General features: G+C 43.3%; 1 protein-coding gene across 1 annotated transcript in view; it reads left to right on the top strand.

Moving 5' to 3' along the window:
• Positions 1-4411: 4411 nt before the first annotated feature.
• Positions 4412-14762, top strand: part of c22h6orf89 (chromosome 22 C6orf89 homolog) — a 28833-nt gene continuing 18482 nt past the window's right edge. The window contains exons 1-2 of the mRNA XM_080209787.1: positions 4412-4639; positions 9214-9382. Of these exons, the coding sequence (XP_080065913.1) occupies positions 4448-4639; positions 9214-9382 (361 nt within the window). The 5' untranslated portion in view covers positions 4412-4447. The remainder of the gene's footprint in view (positions 4640-9213; positions 9383-14762) is intronic.

Raw genomic sequence — 14762 nt, 5'->3', positions numbered from 1 at the left:
AGCCCTTCATCTCCGGTATCAGCCTAGTGAACCTTCTCTGCACTCCCTCCAAGGCCAAGGCCCTCCATTCTCCCCTTCCTCTGGCTTAAAAACACATACATTTCCACCTTTCTTCCATTTTCATGAAAGGCCATTGACCTGAAATGTTAACTCTGCCTTTCTCCATAAATGCTGCCTGACCTGCTGAGTTTTTCAAGCACTTGTTGTTCTTGGTTCAGATTTCCAGCATCCATAGTATTTTGCTTTTGTATCTATCCAGTCAATCTTGCTACCACCTTGAAAAAGAGAATCACAGACCCAATGGCCGGAATTCTCCTGTTGTGCCTGTCACAGGAATTGTAGCAGGCAGGCAGGCAGGGTGGGGGTGGGGGGTGTGGAGGGGTGCTTCGGTCCATTGACCTTTGGCAGAATTCTTCAGTTTTGGGGCAAGCGCAGCTGGACATGATTCAAACCCTTCTAAGGTTAGCAGCTGTCAGGAAATTTGGAAAATACATTCTCTCTGCTTATTGTACCAGTTGGTGCTGCACTGAGTGCCAAAATTTAACTCTCACATTAGAAAGCGTTAGCCTTCTTTTAAGGTCAAACCAAATAAACACACTCAAACTAAATTAGGATGAAGTAAAAGGGCAGCTCCCCAAAAGGAAGGGGAACAGCCCGAACAAAAACAAAGTACAAAGGAAACTTAAGAAACATCTATTAAAATGTGATTATTCCAGTCAATAGTACATGCCATCCCCTGCGGTGCCCAACGAGCATGAAAGGCGTCAACTGCGCCCGCAGACACCACATGCCCCCTCTCCAGGGACACCTGGCCGTGAACATAGCTGCGGTAGAGGGGCAGACAATCAGGATGGATGGCCCCATCGATTGCCCGCTGCCTGGACCTGTAAATGGCGTGTTTTGCCAGGCCCAGGAGCAGGCTCATGAGAAGGTCGCCCTCCCGACCTTCCCCTCTCCGCACCAGGTGTCCGTAGATCAGGAGCGTGGAACTGACGTGCAAACAAAACATCAAAACAAAAAGGGAGTGCAACCTAAGACACGAAACATAGACATGGTCCACAGACTCCACAAGGCCACAGAAAGGGCAAGCTTCAGAGCCTGTGAACCAGCGAATCCTACGATTGTGCAGAACTGCTGCATGCATCACCCTCCACCCCAGGTCCCCGATGGACCTGGGGGAGATCCCTCCGTATAGGGACCTCCACTGGGGACCTCCATCGCCTGGTGGCAACAAGGCCCACCAAGGTGTATCCGAGCGACAGACGAGGATGCGGTAGTGGAGGGCATGCAGCAGCAGCCCGTACAGGAAACGCCTCCACGCGCTGGAAAAAGGCACAGAGGACATTTCCGCGAGACTGCTCATGCTGTGGGGCACCTGACCAGAGGAGGGGGGTTGAGGCTTTGGGCCAATGTGGAATTCCATCCGAACAGGGGAATGGTCTGACGGGATCCCACCGCACACATGCGCCGCCTCGCTATAGAAGTGTATAGAATCCTACAGTGCAGGAAGAGGCCCTTCAGCTCATCGTGTCTGCACCAAACAGAATCCCACCCAGGCCCTGTCCCCATATCCCTACATATTATACCCACTAATCCCTCTTAGCTACGCATCCCTGGACACTAATGGGCAATTTCTTAGCATAGCCAATCAACCTAACCCGCACATCTTTGGACTGTGGGAGGAAACCGGAGCACCTGGAGGAAACCCACGCAGACATGAGGAAAACGTGCAAACTCCAAGCCAAGAATCGAACCCAGGACCCTGGAGCTGTGAAGCAGTGGTGCTAACCACTGTGCTACCATGCTGCCCGGTAGGTGAAGTTCTTGTTGTATTTAGTGATGTCCATTTGCTGTAGTCTCTGTGTTGGTACAATTTAGCTGTGTTATTTAAAGGCATTCATGGTGTATAAATTATTTAGTGATGTTTCTCTGCAGTCCCAGCGTATATGCAGTATTATTTGGTGATGTTATTTTCCTTCTGTGTATAATATTTGATATTATTTCTTTGCAATCCCTGTGTGTATATTATTTGGTAATGTATTTCTGTAATCCATGTAAATACACTATTTGGTGTTATTTTTCAATAGTCCCAGTGTGTATGTTATTTGGTGTTATTTTTGTACAGTCCCAGTGTGTATATTATTTGGCGCTGTTTCTCTGTAGTGCTAACTAAGGCAGTATTTATTGACAACATAGGAGGCCGTATGGTGCAGTGGTAGTATCCTGACCACTGGACCAGAATCTCTGTGTTCGAGTCCAATGCCAGAACCTGTTAGCCACAGAAGGCGCATTCAATGCAGTTCAACACGCTGGTAACCAGCTCGGAAATCCTTCTACTACTTAACCCAAAGGGGTATTAAACAATGTGGGTGTGAAGATACGCTAAATTAAAATAGACAACATGACCACTAGATGGAGAATTACCCACACATATACAAATGTCATAGTCAGCAATATCTCAGACAGCTGCCTCTAATAAAGATGGTGCTGTTCAACTGTATACAAAAAAGCATATAAACTCTGCAATGACAAATTTCACATGGCACGCATGTATGTACAGTATTCTAAAAGTCAGTCCAAAAACACAATCAGCCCTCCTTCCCTCTTTCCTGGCTTGATTCTTCTCCCCTGCTCAACTATTCCCTACTCCCTTTCTCTCCACCCCACTCCCCTCATTCTTTCCCTCTCCTTCTCCATTCCCCCCTATTCCATTTCCCCCCCCCCCGACTCCCTTCCTCCATTTCCACTCCCACCCCTCCCATTCCTTGGACTCACCACATGTCAATCAGTGCCTCCCCCTCCTTTCTGCCCATTTTGCTCCTGTCTGTATGACTAAGGTAAGAAGAGTAGGAGATTAGGGAGTCAAAGACTGGGAGAAAATTCTGTCTGATGTTGGGAAGTCCACATCATCTTATGGCCATCTGGGAGCAGGCACCAAATTTCAAGGGCAGCCAGCCCAGTCTTTGAAGCTAAATTTGTCTTGCGTACTTTTAATGCAAGATTTGCAATTGAAATCTTTGCAAGGTAATCTCTAGTTCTCCAGCCCAGATAACTGATAAACATGTGAAATAGGAGCAGGCTATTAAGCCCAGCGAGCCTACCCTGCCATTCGACAAGATGGCTGATCTATTTGTGTTTCAACTTCTACAATGCAATCTACTCCCGATAGCCTTCGATTCCCTTGCCTAACAGGAATCTGACTACCTATCTATCTCTACCTTAAAAATGTTCAATGATCCCGCTTCCATCATTGTCAGACAGTGGGTTCCAAAGTTGCCAACACTTAAAGACAAAAAAGTTCTCCTCATCTCTGTCCTAAAAAGCAGGTCCTAATTTTAAAACAGTGCCACCCCCCACCCCCCCGCCCCCCGTGCCCAACCCCCCCAGTTCTGGATTCACCCACGAGGAAACATCCTTTTCACATTTACTTCATCGAGACCTTTCAAGTGATATATTTCAGTCAATGTCCCCCCTCACTCTTCTAAACTCAATGGAAACACGCCAGGTCTGTCTAATTTATCCTCATAAAACAACCCAATCATTCATGATCTCAATTTAACAATCCTCCTCTGAACTGCCTCCAATGCATTCAGATCCTTAAATGAAGAGACCAAAACAGCACACAGTACTCAAGATGCTGTTTCTTTGATGTCCTGTACAACTGAAGCATAAATTCCTTACTTTGATGTTCAATTCCTTTCATAAAAAAGGAAAGCATTCCATTAGCCATCTTAATTCATGCTGTACCAGCATACTAACTCTTTGAGACTCATGCAGAAGTCACAGCTCTAAGAGCACTGCACCTTGAGTTCTGTAGTCATTCTCTGTTTTGATGATACTCTGCTTTTTATTCTTCCTGCCAAACAGGTCAAAGACCATCTGCACATTGAGCAAACAGAAGACTCTTTCTGTTGATGAATGCCATCTGCTACACCGATGGTTCCTTGATGGTGTCATGAGTGCATTCGATAACACCCTGAACCCTGGCCATGGCTTCAAACCCCAATGTTCTGCCAGCCTGGGGTCGTCCTCGTCCATTCTGAATCTCCTCCAGCCTTCTTGAGCAGTTCATCCATGATCTTCTTTCTGCAGTAGAGTAGCTGCATGGGGAGTGCCAACTAAATATCACCTGTTGACCCCTAATAAACTAATGAACTAGCACTTCAGAGCTGCAGTGACTTTCCAAGCCACAGGTATCAGCTGCCTTGGGCAGTAGGGCAAAAGTAGATGAACGTCACCCATTAGAAGGCCACTCTCCTGACTCTGGCTCCATGCAACATCACCACGCATGCGGACGACAGTGCGCACGCGCTAAATGATTACGTGCAAACCACACTCCGCATGCGTCAATTGGTCCCGCTGGACTGTATCGCGCACGCGTTGAGTAATGATTCCGTTGCTTGCACCGCGCAGGCGCGGTTTCTTCCATGGGCACCAGTGATGGCGGATGATGGGGGCCGCCCCGAGTGAGCCGTCTATCTATGAGAAACTGGCCGATAGTGTGGAGGTGCTGCGGCAATCCGGAGAGCGCTATGGCATGTCCGAGCGCGACATCGAGAGGTTTATCGCCCAAATCCTGGAGACCAACGAGCCGCAGAGGGAAGCAGTCAGACACCCGCGGCTCCTGACAGCGGCCAAGGTGAGGAAGGAGGGGAGGGGGGCGGGGCGGGTGGTGAGGGGGGAGAGAGAGAGGAGGAGGTAGACGGCCGGAGACATGAGGGGCTGGATGGCCAGCTGGGGGCACCGGGTGGGTGACTGGGTGCCTCGGATGGGTGACAGGGGCCCCTTGGATTCCCGGATGGGTGACTGGGGGTCTTTGGATGGGAGCTAGGGAATTGGGGGCTGGGAAGGGGGGGGGGGCTCAGTCAGAGGCCAGAGAGCTGTCCACAGACACATGGCGAAGTTTCCTAGATTTCACCCTGGCATGGGATTTCTAGTTTTGTTTCTCACCTCCCATGGTGACTCAGTCTATTCCAGGAACTGCCCAGAGTTTCGTTCAAACAGAAAGTTGGTACAAAGTATTTGATCACTGGTTTCAGGAGCCGCTGTCTTTCCTCGACTTGCTGTTTCCTGACTACAGCCATGAGCAACTGGTCTTTCCGAAGGCTTGGTTGATCCAAGGACAACTGTCCCCAAATTACTACCAAAACCAAGAATGTTTTACCTCGCACCTAGTGATTTCTGAATGGATAGGTTTACAGTAGGTTAGAAAACGATGTAATAGACCACAATTTTTCCACAATCTGACTGCAATCTTTCATAGATTTCCAAATTGTGCTGCAGGACTGAAAGGTTGCTGATGTAGCACTAAGTGGTACACTAAACTGGACAACTCTAGGGCAGCTACTATATATTTTGGCAAAATACTGCGGATGCTGGAATCTGAACAAAAATAAAAAGTGCTGGAAAAACTCAGCAGGTCTGGCAGCATCTGGGGAGAGAGAATAGAGCCAATGTTTTGCATCTGGGTGAAGGGTCATCCAGTCTCAAACCATTGGCTCTATTCTGTTTCCACAGTGAATATTTTGAAATCGCTGTGGTCATCACCAATTTGTTAGAGACAAGTCACATAGGAAACATGAGTGGAAGAATTGACTGGATAAAGTTCCAACAAGTTTGTGTGCAATGTGAGTGTTGAATTGGAGAAAGGTTGGATGAAGCGTTCCTATAACGGCCATTCTTTGTCTTGTGTGTGAATGTGTACGCGATGTGTGTATAATATATTTGACTTGCTGACAGCACAAAAATAGGAGTTTTGGTCACCAGCAGGAATAATTGTAACAGACATCAGGAGGGTGCAGTGTATGTTTGTGAAACTAATTGACAAATGTGTATGAGTATATAAAGCTGTTTGAAAAAGGCCAGCATTCAATGATCAATTGGTGCAGACATGATGGGCTGAAGGGCCGCTTTCTATTCTGTGAAACTCTGACATCAAGAACAAGAGTAAAATAATAATGGTTATGTTACAATTAAAATATCATGTGTAGTTTTAGATACCCTATTAATAAAAAAGACATAAAAGCAGCAAAAACATAGCTCCTATTTGCATTGATGTGAAAGAAGCACCAAGCCTTCAAGTTCCACGTGATGTGTACTTCATTTCCTTCGCTCCGAAATGGAATGAATACAATTACTTGATAAATGTTTCCTGATCATGAGATGATAAATGTTTCCATTGTATCAGCCTTCAGTCTGGATGCCATCCGTCATCAGCTTGTTGGAACTTGTGCGTTTCCCACTTTTTTAATACGTGAATGCAGCATGATAATCCTTGTTAACATTTAGGTGTTGGTTATAAAAGCTTTGAGATTTTCTCTGGCACGTCTATTTTGATTTTCAATAAAATTAATACTTGGAAATGTTTATAGATATCCAATATTTTCTGTTAATATGAAACCAAATTTCTAGGTATTGATATTTAGTGTAAATGGCAGAAATATCTTGGGAAAGGGGATGGCATGGGGCATGAGTGTCTTTGGAAGGAGGATACAGCAACGGAGGCTCAGCCATTAAATATGTTCAGAACATAGGTTGATAGATTTCTAGATAGCAATAACATCAAGGGATACTGCCAGAAGATAGTGTTGAATAGTTCAGCCATGATCTAGTTGAATAGTGGAACAGGCTCAAGGAGACAAATGGCCTACTCCTCCTTTGTTCCTGTGGAAGGAAGGCGATAGCATCTGATAGTGTCATGGGATGGATGGAATGGGAGTGTTGGTTGCAAACGTGGAATTGATTATTTATTCTAATTTGATCGCAAATGTTTGTGTCAGCCCTATAAGTTGTCTGGATGCCACAGTTGAAAAGGAATAAAACTGAATGCATCATCTGCCATTGGTCTTGACATTGGAAATAACAAAGGTACACCTTGCCATTCGACCGAGCAAAGTCCTCCATGTCAGAGGTATCCTGCTGTTCCTTAGGCTATGCTGTAACTGTCATTGCCAGCACAGTCAATGCTAAAATCACGAGTGGTGTGACGATGCTGTACTTACTAATTAAATATAGTTGAAAATGGGGTGATGCATTGTCAATTGTTCTGCAAAAGAATCTATTTCACTAACGTCCTTTAGGAAAGGAAATTTGCCGTTCTTATCTGGCCTGGCCTACATGTGACTCCAGATCCAGAGCAAAATGGTTGACTGGAATCCAGGGCAATTAGTGATGGGCAACAAATGCTGGTCTAGCCAGTGATGCCCGCATCGCATGAATGAATTAAAAAAAAGCCAAGGACACTTATAAAAGAATTCCAGTGTATGAGAAAACAGTTTCTTTTTTGAAAATAGTGGCAATTTTATTTTTTTAAAAAACTGCCCAGTTCCATTTTTGGAAAGTTAATGGGTGAGAATTGGATTGAAAGTATGTTTGATTAACAGATTATTTGGCATTTTTTAAATGAGTCAGATGATACAGATTTTTAGTTTTTTTACCTTGAGATTGTTTTCATCTTTCTTTTTTGAGTCAGAAAAAAAAACCCTCACCCCTCATTTTGGCTCCATAATGGATGCTCTGAATTTTGAGAGCTTTCAAGCCTGTCAATTATTCTTTTTTAAAAGAAATAATTTGTAATCTATTTCACTCCTCCACTTTTCTTATTCTTTCGCAGGTAGTGAACATTACCTGCCTAGGTCAGCATTTATTGCCTATCACAATGTATGCTCGAAGGTAGTGGTAATCCACTGCTTTGAACCGCCATTGTCCGTGTGGCATAGCTACACCCACAGTGCTGTTAGGCAGGGAGTTCCATGTTTTTAACCCAGCAACAGTGAAGGAATGGTGATATATTTCCAAGTCTGGATGATGTGTGGCTTGAAGGGGAAATTGGAGGTGGTAGTTTTCCCAAGCATTTGCTATCTTGTCTTTCTTGGTGGTATAGGTCATCGGTTTGGGAGATGCTATTGAAGAAGCTTTGGTGAGTTGCTGTGGTGCATTTTGTAGATGACACTTACTATTGCTGCTGTGTCAGTGAAGAGAGTGAACGTTTAAGCTGGTGGGTGGGGTGCCGTTTCTGAGAGGTGCTTTGGCCTGGATGGTTTTGAGCTATTTGAATATTGTTGGGGCTGCATTCTTCTGGGCAAGTAAACTCCCAACTTGTGTTTTGCGGATAGGCTTGACGGAGTCACCTCTGAATTCCCAGTTTTTGACATGCTCTTGAAGTCACAGTATTTATGTGGCTGGTCCAATTCAGTTTCTGGTCAGTGGTGACCCCAAAGATATTGATAGTGGGGGATTCTGTGATAGTGGTGCTGTTGAATGTCATGGGGAGATGCTTGTATTGTCTTGTTGGAGATGACCATTATCTGATACTTTGTGTAGCATAAATGTATATTGCCCCTTATCAGCTCGAGTCTGACCCTGGCCTTGCCAGGACTTGAACTGCCTCAGTATCTGAAGAGTTACAAATTATGTTGAACGTTATGCAGTCATCCACAAACATCCCCATTTCTGACGTTATGATAGAAGGAAAGCCATTGACGAAGCAGATGAAGATGGTTACGCTTAAGACACTACCCTGTAGCACTCGTGCAGCAATTTCCTGGAATTGAGATGATTGACTTCCAACAGCCACAACCATCTTGATTTTTCCCCCCGATTCCAAGTGACCAGTTTTGCTAGGGCTGTAGCAACACTCAGTCAGATATCAAGGACAGTCACTCTCACCTCACCTCACCTCCACTAATTTATCTACTGCCATGTGGTGCTTTGTATTGATGCTGTGTAAAATTAGGAGCTTTAAGGACGTTGTGTTATAAGTGGACAGCCTGTCACTTTGTAGTTACTGTCTCCATGCAATGATGCTTAAGACTGGATTACGATGAAAACAAGACCTTTTTATTTAAGTAATCTGCTGCTTATCAAAAACTGAATGTATTTTCTAGTTAATAACGGTAGATCATTTTTCGAGTTAAAAATTAAGTGAATGGATAATTTGAACAACCTTAGTTAAAAGGTTGCAATTCCAGGCATTAGCATGCAGCACGATTTACAATGTTTACTAATATGCTAGATGTGTGGTTACAATTTATAAGCACCCATGATTGTAGTACAGTGTCTAATTATGTCTTATGATTTATTTTGGGTTGCAAATTCAAAACCTGTTCACAAGCAAGAAATATCATCTTGTTAAATTGCTCAGGTTAACAAGTTTGTTGTCTTTTAGATTTTGTTGCAATTTAATTATCCATCTTGTTTATTTTCCCCTGACAGGTTTTGGTTACCCTGGGACTCCTTATAACGGCAGCCTATTCCTTCATCATTCCCTATGGCAGATCTCATTGCCAGAGTGCAGTCACAGAAGACCAGAGCTGGAGGAGTCCAATAATTAATCACATTCGTCTTTTTTGCCTACCAATTGCCAAAAAATACAATCTTGAAGGTAAGATGATAATTGAAACTTTACTGAAGATCACCATAGTTCATGGTGAGATTATCCAATCAAAGTTGACACTCTGCAGCGCGTTCTATGGTGATGGGATGGGCAAGCCATGCAAGTCATAGACCTTGGTGGGTACAAATTTCGCACATCTGGTTAGGAATTTTAACTTTTACCAGGGTGGGTGGGTATCAGAGATGTGATAAGTCGGAAGAACAAAAACCATGGTAGCCAGCTGTTGGAATTCTTTGACCCCTGCATTTGACTTGAGTGCTTTTTGGTAATACGGGGGACATCTGCTTGGTAAGTGGGTTGGCTATTACAATGTGGTAAAGACAATTAGGTGCATTTTTAACTCTGGATTCTGTCTTTAACTGTCAGCACACAGGTTTTCCAGGTTCCGTGGAACTTGCCTAGTAAAACTGGGCAAAAAGGATAGTCAAGTACTAATTACTTGACAGACTGGAACGTCTTTTAAATATTGACACTTGACAGCTGCTACTTCATCTAAGTGAAAGGGTTTTGCTCTCTGGACTTCTCAGAGTGTTCTTGTACTGCTTTGAAGGGAATTTCAAAGACTTTGAAGATCATTCCTGCTCCCTGGAATCTTTGCCTTGCTCAACAGTTTCTATCTGCCTGCCTTCTCAACAGTCTTGGAGTTGCTTATGCAGGCCTACCTTGATGCAAGGGCAGCAGCAGTTTGCTCCTCAGCCACATCCTACTCCAAAGCTGGTTCGAGCTTCAAAATACAAACAGCCCATTTTTAAAAACTGCTGAAATTGCAGACAGCTTTATGACTGAGAGAGATTCTGATCCCTGTCTTAGAGCGTTTCCTACTTGGGGCTGTCAGTTTAGGTTCCTACTGTTTGATCTACCAGTCAAAAGGCTCGAGTTTGGTCCCATCCTTACAACTGTGAGCAGGCAATATATCGTTTTCAGTTTAATTGAACTTTCAGCATTGAATAAATTTATCACAAGTCCAAGGTGAATGTGACTATTCCAACTTCATGACCCTTCGTGAAGCAGGGAGTGTTTTGTTGTTCACTACTCCTGCAACTCACTTAAACAGCATCAATGAAACATGTTTAACTCAGCAACCCTTCAAATCACAACTGTGTAAGCCTTAAATGTGCTTGCTTTTGAAGGAATTCTAATGGTGAATCAGAGGCTCTTTATGATTTTATTTCTTAACTAACTTAACCCCTTGGAGCCAAATTGAGAAGATTGGAAATACAAGTTTTTTTATTTGATTTAATAAATAAAGTATTGTTTCTTGCACGCTATACAGACAGAGTGTACTCTTAAAAGGCCTATAGGCAAATGTTCATTTCTGCCAAAAACTCAGCCAGTCTGGTATAATTTCCTCCCTTTCCAGTGCCATATGTTGGCTTTCAAGTTTCGTAGAATGATATAATCAGTACAGAAGAAGGCCATTTGGCACGTCAAGTGTGCAAACAATCCCACCCAGGTCCCATCCCCATAACTCCACATATTTAAAGTCCTAATCCCCCTGACGCTAAGGGATGATTCAGCATAGCCAATCAACCTAATCTGCATATCTTTGAACTGTGGGAGAAAACCAGTGCACTCGGAAGAAACCCAAGTTGACATGGGAAGAATGTGTAAACTCCACACAGTCACCCAAGGCCAGAATTGAACCCAGGTCCGTGGCGTTGTGAGGCAGCAGTGCTAACCACTATGCCGCCATGCCACAGACACAAGTTTCAAGCCTTGTGTTTGTAAATATTACGTTATTTGGAAAAGAACTGTGCAAAGTTAACATTTCAGGTCAGTGACCTTTCATCAGAACCTTTGACTTAACTATGTACAACTTCACAAGGGATTTGTTAGCTTCAGCGTCCCTCCAAATTAACTTTAGCTGAGACTAGAGTATAATGCTGAAGCAGTTGCATTAGTGGAGATTCTGTCATTCAAATTTAACATTAACCCAAGGCCTCCCTCACTTCCTTTTGTGGATTTAACAAATCCTTTATTTGAAGAGCATGTGTCTCTCAATCTCCTGGCTAACATTCAGGCTTTCTTGTGTACATGTGACTATTACATTTGTCTTACCAAACAATAACAAAAAGCACACTTATAGTAAGTTCTTGGCAGAGATCATGCAAGTTTGCTTTTAATGTCAATGCATCAATAACATTTAGTACAGGAAACAGAGGAATCTCATTTTTAAAGTTGCATTGCATTTTAGTGGTGAACTGTGGGCACAAGTCTGTAAATAAATTCATAACACATTGTCAAATGTCTGCTTGGTTTGGATTGAGCCTTGCTCTCAAACTGAGTTATTGTTTCCACCCTTGATTAATATAACAATCCACTTTGGGTCCCTAGGGTTTGAACATGACATCTGGAAATTAAAATGTGATGTACCCCAGTTGAAGCAGTGAGTCACACATGAGTGAGACAGCAATGAGCTTCTCATTACTTTCCATCTTCAGTGCAGCTGCAGGTGGTCTTCAACCTTGGAATTTGGAACTTTAATCTGTAATGAATGACATGTCCTTGTATTAAAGTGTAGACTTTTATATAATCCTATTCAATTGTAACATAGGAGCAGGAGTTGTCCATTTAGCCCTTTGATCCTATTCTGCATGATGACTGAGAGCAAAGTATTTGTGATCTTCTTGTTGAAGTGGAAATTGAAACCTGGGCAAGTTTTTGGTTTGGAAACCCAGAACAATAAGGAGGTGTATTGGGTCATAGTTTTGGTAATTACTTAAATTACTTCTATAGTTCGTTAGCATCTTTTGATGGTATTAACAACTTTTAAAATTTAACATTTGACTGCTTCCAACCAACTGCCCTTTATATGTTGTCTTCCATGTGATTTACGCTCTTGAGTGTGCAAGAGTACTAAGCCTGAAACAATTGTTGAGCCACATTGAGTAGTTAACAAGTTCCTTAGAAATGATCTGTAGAGATTTTGATTTGATCATTTTTTGCAGGACAAAGTAGTAAGTGAACACAAGCAAATATATAGGCCTTTGAGTGTAAAGGTTTTGACAACATATTTTTCCCGTTTGCAGCTTGAATTCTCTGAATTGACTATATTTTATTTCCTTGCTGGAGGAGATTAGTCTTTTTGTCATTTTTATTGCTTTTTGATGTGGAGGATGGAACCTGTTGGTCCCTATTAAATGAAAACAATGAAATTATATTTTAAAAATAATGATGCCTCAGAAAGTTGGATGCCAGATTTTATAAATAGGATCATGGAGTACAAAAGCAATGAAACGTAAAGCTAAGCTATTCAGATCATTGGCTATGTCATTGTTACAATATTGTGTTGGGTGTTAGGTGCCTCATATTCCTAAGGATAATAGAGTGCTGGAGAGGATTTGGAAGAGATTCGGGATGATAGGTTGAGTAGCATTGATAATGAGAAAACATTAAAGAAACTGGGGCTCTTTTCCTGGAAATAAAAAGGTTGAGAGGCGATTATCATTGAGATTTCCAAATTTGAAAGATAAAGTAAAGCAGTTGTGACTATTAGGATTGGTCAATGAGTCCGCAGTTGAAGGATGTAAATTTAAGGCAGTCGTTATACAGTGGTAGGCTTTTTGTTTTTCTAGTGTTAAGAGATGAAATGCAGTACCTGTAAGTTGCACTCAGAAATTCACCAAAGATTCTTGGGCTCCACCTTTCAAACCGACTACTTCCATTTAGAAGGACAAGGGCAGCAGATACATGGAAACATGCCCACTTACAAGTTCCCCTCTTAGTCATTCACCGTCCTGACTTGCAAATATATCGCCATTCTTTCACAGTGGGTTGGGTCAAAATCCTGAAATTCTCTCCCTAATGCCATTGTGGATCAACCCACAATACGTGTACTGCAGCGATTGAAGACGGCAGCTCGTCGACTACTTTTTCATGGGTAACTAGGAATGGGCAATAAATGCTGATTAGCCAGCAACGTTCATGTCCCATGAATGAATTAAAAAAAACTGTGGTGGAAGCAGGATCTATTGTTACAAAATTGAGTGGGTCTCTGAATCCTGTGCGATACATGTTAAACCTGCAGGTGGCAATGTCACTTACCAATATTCAATGTCATGTAACAGCTCCCAAAACAATAGCTGGATAAGCATTCACTGCCATGCCAACTTTCATGGTTGATTTTGCAGCATTAATTTAGCTGTAATGGAACTGACTAGACACGAGGACTAATTGAATTTCATATACTATAATGTAAATATTTTGATCACTTAGTTTTGATTAAACTTGTTACTGCCTCAGTGCCTTCTCCCAGTGGCCTCGATGACCCTCATGTCCAATACATTGTTTATTTACACTATTTTTTAAAGGCTGTGAATTGGAATTCTGTTGCTACTCTTTTAGTGGACCATAAGAACATAAGAAATAGGAGCAGGAGTAGGCCATCTAGCCCCTTGAGCCTGCCCCGCCATTCAATAAGATCATGGCTGATTTGAAGTGGCTCAGTTCCACTTTCCCACTTTCTCCCCATAACCCTTAATCCCCTTGCCTACCAAAAACCTATCTACCCGCGTCTTAAATATATTTAGCGAGGTAGCCTCCACCACTTCAACGGGCAGAGAATTCCAGAGATTCACCACCCTTTGAGTGAAGAAGTTCCTCCTCAACTCCGTTCTAAACTGCCCCCCCCCTTATCTTGAGCCTGTGCGCTCCAGTCCTGCTGTCCTTTCTGAGCAGGAAGAACCTCTCAACCTCTACCCTATCCATCCCCTTCATCATCTTATACGTCTCAATAAGATCCCCCCTCATCCTTCTAAACTCCGAGTACAAGCCCAGTCTATTCAGCCTCTCTTCATAGTTCAACCCCCTCAACTCCGGTATCAGCCTAGTGAACCTCCTCTGCAGTCCCTCCAAGGCCAAAATATCCTTGCGCAAGTGCGGCGACCAAAACTGCACACAGTACTCCAGCTGCGGCCTCACCGGTGCCCTGTACAGTTGTAGCAAGACCTCCCTACTTTTATATTCAATCCCCCTCGCTATGAAGGCTAGCAACCCATTTGCCTTCCTGATCACCTGCTGCACCTGTAGGCTGGGTTTTTGCGACTCATGCACGAGGACCCCCAGGTCCCTCTGCACCGAAGCATGCTGCAGCTTTTTGTCCTTTAAATAGTAGTCCCTCCTACTATTATTCCTGCCAAAATGGATAACCTCACACTTGCCAACATTGTATTCCATCTGCCAGGTCCTCACCCACTCACTCAGCCTATCTAGATCCCTCTGCAGACTTTCTACACCCTCCGCACAATTTGCTTTTCCACTTATCTTTGTGGCATCAGCAAATTTCGACACCCTACACTCAGCTCCCTCCTCCAGATCATCTATATAAATGGTAAACAACTGAGGCCCCAGCACCGATCCCTGGGGCACT

The sequence above is a fragment of the Carcharhinus amblyrhynchos genome, chromosome 22, assembly GCF_965287045.1.
Source record: "Carcharhinus amblyrhynchos chromosome 22, sCarAmb.v2.hapA, whole genome shotgun sequence".
Classification (NCBI taxonomy): Eukaryota; Metazoa; Chordata; class Chondrichthyes; order Carcharhiniformes; family Carcharhinidae; genus Carcharhinus; species Carcharhinus amblyrhynchos.
The sequence above is the reverse complement of the archived record's forward strand: the minus strand, read 5'-3'. Positions and strand labels throughout refer to the sequence as shown.